The 13,067-nt window shown below is 40.8% G+C and overlaps 1 protein-coding gene across 2 annotated transcripts in view; it reads left to right on the plus strand.

Moving 5' to 3' along the window:
• LOC129726939 (MAM domain-containing glycosylphosphatidylinositol anchor protein 1-like) overlaps positions 1-13,067 on the plus strand; it is a 146,952-nt gene that overhangs the window by 109,924 nt on the left and 23,961 nt on the right. For both annotated transcript variants that reach the window (XM_055684231.1, XM_055684230.1), the window contains exons 7-10: positions 4,922-5,125; positions 5,289-5,582; positions 5,725-5,855; positions 5,957-6,116. In XM_055684231.1, the coding sequence (XP_055540206.1) occupies positions 4,922-5,125; positions 5,289-5,582; positions 5,725-5,855; positions 5,957-6,116 (789 nt within the window). The remainder of the gene's footprint in view (positions 1-4,921; positions 5,126-5,288; positions 5,583-5,724; positions 5,856-5,956; positions 6,117-13,067) is intronic.

Genomic DNA, 13,067 nt, shown 5'->3' on the forward strand with positions numbered 1-13,067 from the left:
TCGAAATCATTTAGACTATAATATCGCCAATTTACATAACGCAAGTTATTTTATTGTTATAAAAGCTTGATAATAAGTTATTTTATTCAGTCTTGTCGCATAATTATGTAAAAGTAATAAAAATAGCCAAAATATGGACTGACCCACAATTGTGTACAGCAAGATGTAACATTATTACAATTATGGGTCACTTCACTTATTGCAACGAGCATAATTATAGTTTTTAGTGACATTTTCAACTTTTAATCATTTTATTCGTATGAATGAGGTTACGAGTGAGTTGCAAAAAATACCACTGCTAATGAAAACTGTTCAGTTTCGTGAGAATAGACGTATTTGCGTGAAAGTGACCCATAATTATCATCATCATCTTCCTCTTTTTTTTTCTTCTTCTTCATAACTGTGATAAGTTCATCATCATTTCTCCCTAATTCAACAATTATTCTCTTCAATAGAAATATTGCTTTATCTGACTGTAATATAATTACTTTTATTATTTAAAAATAAGTATTGACTGTTGGATCTATAGAAATAAGAAGATGATTGACTACATCATGGTTAGTATTTTATCAACTATTTTTGCGAGTAAGATGTTCTCAGGCATAGTATAGGTGAGCCAGTTATGGCAAGTGCACCAGTTATGGCAATATCGCATGAGCGCAATGGTACCAATTTTGGCAATACTTCATTTAAACTTCACTGGCCATAAGGGACTGTCCACATACCGTGTGGACAGCTTGGGGGGGGGGTGATTGTGTGATGTCCCACGGTCGTTACAATTTTTTTATAATTTATATGGGCATTTGTCCACGGAGGGGAGGGGTTTCAAAATCGTTAAAAATCTGTCCACATGGTATGTGGATGGACCCTAACTGTTTCATGATAAGAGTTTGCAAAACTAGTCGCTGGTTGAACAAGTTTTTCGAGCGGAAAATTTATGGCGATCTGTTGAACCTGAATATTCTTCATTTCACAGCAGCTTTCTTCAAATATATTTACGATGGCGACCTCTCGCTATCAATTTCTTCGAAAACACGACAATTATTTTTGAACCACGTTTCGTATCTCTCCAAAAGCTTTTTACGACTTCACGCACCATTCGCCCAACGTAACTTGAACTGAAACTCTACAGGGTACGCCATAATTATTGCAACAAGAAACAGAGGACCATCATGTTTTTGGCAAGTAAGAAAAAACTTTTGAAATAAAAATATTTTTTGAGTGAAAACAATTAAAAACAACAACAACTGTTTCAATACAAACATCAGAAAAAAAACAGGCTCTTTTGGACGCGCGAACAATAAAAAGGCTCGTGCGATGCAAGGATCTTTTGCCCGGACCATTCGTCACGAGCACCTGATGGCGCTCTTCAACGACGAAAAACTCTTCACCGTTAAGCAAGCTCACAACCCGCAAAACGACTGGGTGCTCGCACTAACATCAGGAGATGCTGATTCATTTAAAAGAATGATCCTTCGCTTGTCTCACCCAGCTTCTGTGATAGTTTTTGCTGGAGTGACCGCCGATTCGCGAACCGAGCTTTTCATCGAAATAGGAGTAAAAATCCATGATGACTAGTTCCTGGATGAGGTTTTGAAGAAGAATGTGATGGGTTCGGCCCAGAAGAAGTCTTTGCACAATGTTTGAAAGGAAATTCCTTAAAATGACAGTCGGTCCGCCGTCGAGTCTTACCCTAAGCGTCTCCGAGCTGTCACCAGAGCTTTTTTTTACGTGGTTTTATTTTAGACGTTTTTTTTACACGTAGCGGAAGATTTTATCACAACGACGCAATCTTTTTTTACACGATTCGTTCAAAATTACGCGATTTTTTATCGCGATTCTTTTTTTGAGCGGATGCATCAATCGCGTAAAAAAAGAATTCAGTGAACTCATTTTTTTTATTTCAAAAATGTTTATCTTACTTGCCAAACACGTGGTTAATGATCCTCTGATTTCGTTACAATAATTCTGGCGCGACCTGTATAATTTTTATTTTTTCACGCGGCTTCACTTCACAAATGATTTTTTATTTCAAATTAACAAGAATTACGGAATTGCTTCTGCCACTCAAGAGTTGATCTACGATTTATTTAAGTACGACTTGAATTTGATTTTTGCGACCAAATGATTGACTGTAGCTTTTGAAATCAAAGGCTTGCTACACGTTCATTTAATTCAACTTTAAACTGAGTATGATATCTCTCTGTTTCGTTAAAACTGGACGTACTCTAAATAGAGTATTTCTACGATTACTTGTAGTAACACGTCTATCTGTCAGAAACTGAGTAAATTTTACTCTGTCGTCATTACCCACAAATCAATGATACTGAGTAAAACTATTTTTCTCACCTCTTAGCTTGCGCAACGGTTCTTAATTTATCGATTCATTAATAACAACTTTGAATAACTCTAATCTTTAAACACAATTTAAAATAAACGTCGAAAGTAAGTGTTGAAACAACTGCTGCTTTGAATACTCGAAAATTTTCGTCATTCACTTATATTACGTAAAAATAAAAAATTAAGGGGTTGTGTATGAGACACGACCGCAAGTTTAACGTAGAATTACGACAGTTTAGGAACTCTGGATATCATTCCGGTTCCGGAAATACTCATAATGGATTATGATCAGCCTTTTTAGGCTGTTTTCCGGAAATCGGTAGCAACCATCTCGGTTTTGAAACTATCCATATTGGACGGTTCTTACCTTTGCTTTCCACTCTGATTGGTCGAAACAAGAGTCCAACAAGCGTTACAATTTTCAATAATACAACAGTTAGTATCACAAAACCACGATTGTGCGCATTTTAGTAGACGCATAGCTAGTTTCCCAATCGATTGCAGTAAGATTTAACACTTGCGTGTTCCTTCCAAAACCGAAGAAATGAAAATTCTTTTACCTGCCATTCCGCCAGATCTAAACCGAATTTGATCCAACCTTTTTCAAAAAATCACAAATTCATCATAGTTTTTGTGAGAGTAGGGTTTATTTCGAAATTTTCCGTTGTTCTGGATTCATCGAGGGGACCGTTCTAGGGACACAGGTTGGATTGAACACGGTAGTGAAACCTTACTTGCTACATATCAAACTTTATGTTTTTGCAAAACAACACTGTTGGCGCTCGGTATTTGGCCTCTTAGACGTTTAATGGCCGCTTTCAAATCAAAACTGGATTTATTTGAGTTAACCAAATATTCACTCTTCCAAATTTACATATCTTGAACAAGAAAAACGACCTTTCAATCGACCTGTGCAATCTGCTATTTAGTTAGATAAAAAAATTCAAGAAGGGCGTATTATAAAAAGAAAAATCTGATAAATTTTCTTGTGAACTTAATATAAAATACAGATACAAAGAAAATGTGCGAGTCCTAAAAGTTCTTAGAATACCTCGTTTAAAAAAAAAACATAAATGAAAAGTTACATTAAAATAACTTGATTTTTTTGACACACCCTAAATCGTTAGGGTTAGGGTGAGTTCATAATACCGTAAAAAGGATGCAAGGTAAAAACTAGTTTTCTTCAGAACTTTCTTAAAATAAGTAGAACTGTATCTTTTTTGTGAAAGGAAATTTGTTTCGCAATTTTTGATAAAAATGGTTTTTGTTTTTTTGTTTTTTTTTTGTTTTTGTTTTCATACATGATACTATGAAACTCTCTAAACAATAATTTTCAATCATTCTTATTACATGAACATATCTATTTGGAAAGATGGAACTTGTTCGATAGTGAGAAGTAAAATATAATCTGGCTCCACAAGTAGTGAAGGCTAAATAATAACAAATGGATTAACCACCGGAACTATCTTCTTTCGTTTTATTCTAGTTTGCAGGAAAATTGCGTCGATCAATGTTATTTTATTATTACGCTCCCTTTCTGAAACAAGCAGAAATTTTGTTTTTTTTAGTTGCCTCGGATGAAACTTCATGCAAAAGCGCAGCTTGAAAAAGTCAATTGTATGAAAATAAGAATAAAAAGTACTGATTGTAAACGACGCTTGTAAAACGACATGCTCCATTAGGCGTAACTTGAGTCCTACTGTGTCTGGGCTGGACCAACTTCCCAGGGTGTAAGGACTCGGTCCTGTTGATTCAGCTAACGTCCACAAGGATGTGTTTATTTTAGCTGGTTGAAACTCACGTATTACTGTACCATGCTTCCACACCGAGCAGGGCAAACGGTTTCTGAATAGCACTGCTGATTAGACCAAAACATGGTCTGCTTTCGGATTTCTTGGTCTCGCATTATAGGTTCCGCTCTGGGTGCACGAGGCAACGGCAGCAGCGTGAGCCGACCGTGGTAGTAAATTATGTTCATGTGTCTATTTAAATTGGACCATATTTTGGCCTTCCTGGCCAAGCACGACACACATGCGGTATTTTCAATTCCAAGTAAATAGTTCGTAAAACGTAAACCATGGGCAAAGTAAAACATAGTTACAACACATGGGTTGTTTCTCATGCGAAAAACAATCTAGCATGTTTTCGGAATCAGGAGCGTCTGTTTAGAGTTTTTATCAAGTTTGGCCAATTTATTAGCAGGTCATAAATTGTTTTGTGGTTTAGTTTTCCATGCAAACATTCTCTAAAATCCTTGAAGCTAATTAATTAAACGCTTTCTTTCACATTACTGTCTAGTCGGCGATTTTTTAAGGAAATAATTGAAATTAAGTAACATAAAATACACTTTAATATTTAATAATAATCATTTGTAGAGCTACAAAAAGATATATAACATATATTGAAGGTTCTGGATGAGAAGGGATATAAATTTCTGGATTTTTGCAATCAGGAAACTTTATTTGTAACATTGACTATATTACAACACCGTTTTTTAGTGATTATTTCCTTGTGATGCGATTACAACCAAGAAACGCCCCTGACACTCACTTCCTATGAATATTTCATCCCGTTCCTGTAGGTCGACCACAGCCTGAGGTGCGATGGTTGATTAACGGTGTTACCGTGGATGACCAGTACGAGCACAATTCCGGGGACATCATCGAGAACCGGCTGCTGTGGCCAACTATCCAGCGCAGTGATCTGAATTCCATATTCACCTGTCAGACCACGAATACCCGGCTAGCGGAGCCGAAAGAAACCAGCTACGTGCTGGACATGCACTGTGAGTACGAAAACAAGAAAAATTTTAGTTTCTGTTTCACGTTTCGGACGACTGCGCCAAAAGCTAGAAAGCGGAGAGCGATTTTTCCGTATTTTTCTATTCAATATTTAAACTAGGATGCTAACTCCAGAACACTTTTTTTCTACTGTTTTTTAACCCTCAGTAAAACCACTGTCAGTTAAGTTAATCAACCCGCCTGAAACATTGATGGCGGACAAAAGGTACGAAGTCACCTGTCAGAGCAGCGGCTCCCGGCCAAATGCCATCATCACTTGGTACAAGGGTAAACGTCAGATGCGCCGCACCAAAGATGACATCCAAAGTCATAACACAACCATTTCAACACTCAGCTTTTCACCAAGCACTGAGGACGACGGCAAATCACTGACCTGTCGAGCCGAGAACCCAAACGTTAACGGTCTGTTTCTGGAGACCACCTGGAGGATGAATGTTGTTTGTGAGTAAAACCCCTACAGACTTTAACTTGTATTCTTTAATTGATATTTATGAAATTTATGTATTCTTCAATTGATATTTATGAAAATACGCAGTATCTGGATAGGGCATCGTTAAATTGATTTCATTTCTTATTTGTGTAGATCCGCCAATAGTGACCATCCAAATCGGATCAACACTAGCTCCCGATGACATTAAGGAAGGTGATGATGTGTATTTTGAGTGCCATGTAAAATCGAACCCTACCTGGCGAAAGTTGCTCTGGTTCCACGATGTAAGTCGATTTATCGATGATTACGAAAAAATGCAACTTATTCATAGCCATGTAATTCTCCTATTTCTTCCTTTCCCAACGGCGGATGCACGGACCTGCAGGACACGCTGCTGCTGCATAACGCATCCGCCCGTGTCATCCAAACCAACCAAAGTCTGGTGCTGCAGAAGGTGGTAAAGCAATCGGCCGGATATTACGCTTGCAGTGCAATCAACGACGAAGGGGAAACCGTTGGTAATCAGCAATTTCTTCGAGTGAAGCGTAAGTTCTCTAATTTCATCTCATCATCGTCCATCCGTCCATACCTCCGTCCGTTCCGACGGTTAGCATTCCATCTCACGTCCATCTCTGGTCCACCAGCATCCGCTAAGGTCCACTCAATTTAATATTTTTTCCCTCTGCTGAGGAAATGACCGGAAACTTTATCCACGTAACTCTATTTTATCGGTGGAGATTACGAATCAATCTCCGATGATTATTAGATGCTTAAAGATTGCATATCAGATTGAGTAAAGGAATATTATTTTAACAGGTACAGGGGATTAATATTAGTCTTTTTTCTCCAAATATTCTATACGTGAGAATTATTTTCAGCTATTTTAACTTCTAGGGTGCAAACCGTAATAAATTATATCATTCTAACGGTTCCATAATCACAAGCAAAACACATATTTCCTACAAATCCGGAACATCTCAGAAATAGTAATAAATCATTTCCGCATAAAATTGCTGAATGATAACAATAAAGCTCAACCGGAATTTTCACAACTCAGTTACCAGCAATTGCACCTGCCCGATCGAATGCTGCTCCCGTCAAATATAATCTAGCCAGACAAACAGTTTTAGCAAAATTCAAATCACATGCAAAGAGTAATTATTGAGATATTCAACCTGCACAGCGTACTCCCACAGCTTCGGCCATCGGTTAATCAGTGACCGGAGGCCGAAAACAAGTTCACAGAACGGCCGCGTGGGGCCAACCAAAAGGCGAAATTGTAGCGCAGATTGTACATGTTTGATTAAAATGCTATTAAATTTAATTCTCGTTTATACGCATCGACCTCAAACGGCATAAATCAATACCTAGATGCGTGTGCGTGGGCGGTGGATCGGCTAGGTTTTCGATTCATGTGGGATATTGGACGGTGATTTCGGTGCCAACACGTATAGAATTACGGGAAATACACCAGAAGCACGAAACATCTCACCCGTGATGACACGCACTAACATCAGATTCACCGGTGTAATACCGAGTATAAAGTACGCTGGGGTTTGTCCTCTGACTTTTTTTTTTTGTTTATATCAGATTTAATACTCTACCAAACTTAGTGGTGGCTCTAGCGTAACCTTAGTATAACTGAATATTTGATAAGTTTTCAATACCGAGTGAAGCAACTTTCGAGCCCCAACTTCACGTATGACTTAGACATGGTAGTACCTGCTTGCGGCTCAAAAACATTGACACAGGCTCAGTTGGTATAGAAAGGAAAATTTGCGTAGTTTATTTTTAAAGTTGATCACCCAGAGACTCGAACATGAAAGAGGCTGACCCGCATGGCCAATAAGAACCATATGCCTGCAACGAACTAAAAACTCAAATTTTAGCATTCCTGTTTTAATCATACGCAATAAATCCAAATATATTAGGATTGTTCACATGTGTACCAAATGTGATACAAATCAGCCTAATCACATTTGTAGGCTAACTACGCATAATTGATCATCACTCATTCTGTTTAACTCAATCTTACACTGTCTCAAAATCTGAAAATGAGTGGTCAAAAGGGTAAGTCCACCAACCTCCCAAAAACGGTTGTTCGCTTTTGATTCTCAAAAGTACCGCGGGTGTGCCTTTCTTTCCAGCTGACTTGCCATTCTCCAGCTCTTTAACTATTTCCTAACCTCTTCTTGGGTTGGTGGATCTCCAGATTGTAAGTCCTTCTCGATTTCTATTGAGTTTTTATCCACAGCTTCTTCCTTTAGCAGTACATCGATTAGTCCCCTTCGATTTCTCGGTAATTGGGCACTCAATCCAATCGAGTCATTATACATAACAGGTGTTAGCAAAGTCTGTTTTCAGACATCGTCAATCACGAACTTCACGTGTCATAGCTGTAGAAAGTATCCTCCGTCTGTCCGTGAACGCGTTTTTAGTGCTAACGTTCCTTGCAATGATAAAGTCGCCACCCCTAGTCTCTCGGTAATCGATGTAGCATGTAGAATGTAGCTCGTTTTTCTCTCACTGGTATTCAATGCCAAAATACACATAATATGCGGGCATCGAATTTGTGCTTAGCATATTTTGCGCTGTAGTACTGACCGTTCCATGGGTGTACCTCCATGTCAACTCCTGATAACCTCTGAATCTTCAACCGTGTCTTCGTCGTTGACTTCGGATATTGTAGTGAACAGTCTGACACAAATGTTGCACACATCTTTGATATAACGCATGTCTATAATTTCTGGCAAGCGCCGACCATCTATTAGATCAAAGTCGAACTGAAAATAGACTTCTTTTAACCGGGCTCTACAGATAGTTATTCCTTTGACTGCAACAACATTTATCAATTGGGGTTATGGTCTGATCATTACTGATTCCGATACGGTAGAGACTTTTCTCGATGAGCTTTGGAAACTCCTCTTTTACATTATCCCGTTCCATGATTTTCGAAATTCAACGCGTGATTCCGCCATCTACCACCTGCACTCAACCGCAGATTGTACGTAGCACCTTCCGTCCGCAAACCCCAAGGACGCATTGGTCCTTCACGAGCATAGTCCACGTTCTCGACCATAAAGGACTACCAATCAGATCAGAACACATGTAGAAGGTCAACTTCATGTGGCGGCGAATTTCATTCGAGCGGAGCATCCGTAGGAGTCCAAATTAGGATCGATTTCCATTTTTAGGCGTCTGCTCGTGTCATTTTCAGCAGTCACCAGTATTCCCAGATACAAGAACTCGTCTACCACTTCGATATCATCACCACTAATCTGAATTCGTTGGTCTCGAGGTACGATGCTAGCCTAACAAGCCTGTCGTCGCAGGTTTGAGTCGTACCGCTAGCCCCGCAATTGTCCTGTACATTAAACAGTTTGAATGTAGCACCAAGGCTTGACTTTACTTTCAATCTGAATTCGTGTTTGGAGGTCCTTTCTTCTCTGGCACCACTTCCTTTCAGTTCAAATCAGTCCATTCCAGCCGGCTTCAATCTTTAGTCTGATGTACGTCCCCGTGATTCTCTCAAGAATTCGTGCGACAATGATTGTCATAGGAGAAGTCAAAGAGCTGACAGACTTCCTTAATGTCGTGGCACCCGTGTCGATGGCTGCCCTATGTATCACAGCTTCAAAAGCAATGTTTAATATCAAGCAGCAAGGTCATGGGCTAGAATTCTGTCGTCATCCGTGCGTACACCCAGATCTACTGCCGTGGTTTTCTGCTACATGGCTCGTCATAGTCTTGCTTTCAATTTTCAATAACCCCACACTTGTTCGTGAGAAAATCTTCATCCTGATCTCTGCACATGGCTTGCGGCACGTAGCTTTTGCGGGAACTGTTCAGCTTCTCGTAGAACTTTTGTGTTTCTACGGTACAGTTTCTCTATCGCCTCGTGATCTAAATCTTCCTGCTGGCGCTTCTTCTTCCGTAGAACCGAGTTTTGCCTATTCCGTGCGCGTCGGTAGCGCTCCACGTTCGCGCACGTTTACACGCGTTGTCGAACCATTCATGTTCGGAGACATTGTACCCAACGCCGCTACAGCAGTGCTACCTATGGCTGATCTTCACGAGTAGCTGCACCAAGCTACTCTTCCGTGGATAGTGCTGCTTCCAGCGCTGCGCGTACTCTTGTGCGCCTCCGGCGTCCCGTAGCTACTGCGGACAGCTATTATACACTTGCCATTGTTGCGCATAGAACGCTTCTTTCTCGTCGTCGAGTGTTCCTTCGTGTGGGCAATGCACGTTGATAATGCTATTGTAAAAAAAGCTGGCTCTAAATTTTCAACTTACACATTCACGCACTAATGACTGCCACTGGATCTCGCGTTGATGGATCCTACTCAGCACCATGAAGCCGGTCCCCAGGTCGGTAGTGATGCCACAGCTCTGGTAAGAGACAGCCTCTCGATGTTCGCTTTCCCATACCTTCTGTCCTGACCAACAAAGTTCCAGTGTGGTTTGAGATCATCATACAGTAACTGTTCGCTAACTGGGCAACGAGCACTTCTCGCTTATTGAAATCGGCTTACTAACTGGAATATCATCTCAACGTCGAGGGGGATTCCGATGAATAACGCAGCTCGTGATTCATGCGCCTGCGTCACACCCCATTTTCTATATTACCTTTGAGTATTGATCGCAGGATTTTACGCTCGAAGGCCCCAAGTGCTCGTCGATCGGCCTCCTTGCACGTCATGTTCGTAGAGCACTACCGGGAGGTTCAGAGTCATACAAAGCGCAAATTTCGTACGGATTTGTAGGCTACGGGACCTAAGCTGGTTACGCAATCCGTAATAAGCTCTATTCGCTGCCGCAATCCGTCTCTTCACCTCGCGGCTCACCTCGTTGTAACATGTCACGAGACCAAGGTAAACAAATTTGTCAACCACTTCGAACCATGTACTTCGTTTAGCAGTTTTTATGGTTAATCCAATTATCGCAGCTTCTTTTCTGAGAGCCGTAACGGCCTCTTCAAGAGCTCATCAACACCAATTATATCAATGTCGTCTGCGAAGCCCAGAAACATGTGAGACTTCGTGATGATGGTGCCGCATCTCTGCACACCTACCCTTTGTATTGCACCTTCTAAAGCTATGTTTAACAGTAACTTCGAGAGCCCGGCACCTTTCTTCAGACCATCTAACATCACAAACGCGCCCGAAAATTCGCCCGCCGTCCTGACGCTTGATGTGGAACCGTCAATTGTCGCACGTAACAGTGTAATTAGTTTTGTCGGAAAACCATGTTCAAGCATTATTTGCCACAGCTCGTTGAGTTTCACTGTATCGTATGCCGCCTTAAAATCTTTAAACAGAGAGTTTGTCTTGACCGTCCTTTCCAATTTCTATCCTGTTCCACCCCGACGACTCTCCTACCTTCCTCACCGCTCAACACCACTTCAAAATGTTGCTTTCATCGCCTGGCCACCTGCAATTTATCGGTAATCAGGTTTCCCTCCCTGTCATTACAGATGGCATGGTCCGGTTCCTGATTCCGTTAATCGTTCTATAATCGCATCTCGTGTGGTGCCTGATGAAGTACGTGGACGCGATCGTAGTGCTCTCGTTTCTTACGTCAATGAATCCTCTTTTCAGTAGCTTCATTTTATAATTTTTTCCATTTTAAATATGCTCGGCTCATTGTTTAATTTTTGTTCCCAATCCACATTCGCCCAGCTTGTTTTGATGTTTGACGTTTGTTGTCTTTTACACTGGGAATTCTCACAGTTAGCGAATGCACAGTTAAAATAACCCCAATTAAAAAATGCCCAGTTATAATCCCAGTATATAATCCTATCGCAGAGACATTTCGATACTTGCATAGTCGAATGGGTCCATAGCATGCTCACAAACAAATAAGCTCAGAGCTGGCTTAGGCGTCAACCATCGTGACTACAACTAAAGGTTACCCGCAAGGGGGGGGGGGGTCTTCTCTCTTGCCATGGTCATTGGTAGTTGACGACCTTCTAAGGGGCCTTGAGTCAGAAGGGTTTGACTTAGTTATGGTGGTTCGTGATAAATTCGACAATGTAATATCAGATAGGATGCAGCAAGCCTTAAACCATACACGCTCTAGGTGTATAAAAGAAGACCTGAGCATCAACCCAGCAAAAACATCAATTGTTCCCTTCACAAAAAGAAGAAAACTGCACCTCCAGTCTATACATCTTAGTGGGGTGGGAATCAAATACAGTGACTCAGTTAAGTAACTCGGTGAAATCCTAGATGCTAAATTAACCTGGAACGTACACTTAGATTGAAGAATAAGCAAGGCAAACTCATCGTTGTGGGTTTGCTCCAAAATGGTGGGAAGAACTTGGGGCTTAAAACCAAAAATGGTAATGTGGGTGTACACCGCATTAGTAAGGCCTCGAATTTCTTACGCTTCGTTAGTAAAAAACCAAGGAGACCACGGCAACGAGGAAGCTAGATAAACTTCTGCGGCTAGCTTGTATTGCCACTACCGGAGCAATGCGAAATACACCTTCTAAAGCATTAGATGCTATCCCCCATCTACTTCCTTTGAATCAACACGTTCAACTGGAGGCCAAGAAAAGTGCACATAAGCTCAATCGACAAAAGATGATACTAGACGGGGATAAGATAGGTCACTTGAAGATCTTGAATCTCCTATCTGCTGAACCAGTAACGAACATGAATAGTGATTGGATGGAACCTGATCCAACTACGACATCCCATATTCAGTGTATGAACCCTCTCGCTCAGTATGGGATGCGGGAGGACCTAGCGTTCGTAATAGATCGATCAATACTGACGGTTCAAAAATGGATCGTAACAGGAGCGGGAGTGAACAGTCTTAGAACAAAAATATCAGTAGCTATGGGAAACTGGGCAACAGTCTTCCAGGCAGACTGAAAAGAATGTGCAAAAATCAGCCTGAAAAGGAAGTATGGACATGCCAACTTCTGCATTTTCTTGGACAGTCAAGCGGCACTTAAGGCCCTGAAAGCCTACAAGTGCATTTCTAGAATTATCTGAGACTGCATTTGCCTTCTACAACAGATAAGCCAGTTTAATTCTGAAAATATTTACTGGATTCCTGGTCACTGCGGAATAGATGGCAATGAAGTTGCAGATGAACTCGCCAGATTTGGCTCCCAATCAACCTTCATTGGTTCAGAACCGTTTCGTGGTATCTCAGACTGTGTCCTGAAAGCTAAGCTGAAGGAATGGGAACAAAAAGAGATTACAGCCAATTGGAAGGCAGTGAAATCTCTTACCCATCAAAAAGATTCACAACACCAAACCCCAAAATTTCCTAAAAACTTGCTGAGTCTCAATAAGAACGATCTTAACATATTCACTGGCTAATTAGACGTAGACTTCAGTACTTCAATGAGGGCTCCCTATAAGCCGAGGAAATCTGGTTTGCGCCGCCAATCAGGGTAACTAGTTTCATAAAACAAGTTATTCCCAATTGGCACCTATCTCGCTATAGCTCGCTGTCTATCACTTCCTCAATAAGTGGTA

Source organism: Wyeomyia smithii, chromosome 3, assembly GCF_029784165.1.
Source record: "Wyeomyia smithii strain HCP4-BCI-WySm-NY-G18 chromosome 3, ASM2978416v1, whole genome shotgun sequence".
NCBI classification, from domain to species: domain Eukaryota; kingdom Metazoa; phylum Arthropoda; class Insecta; order Diptera; family Culicidae; genus Wyeomyia; species Wyeomyia smithii.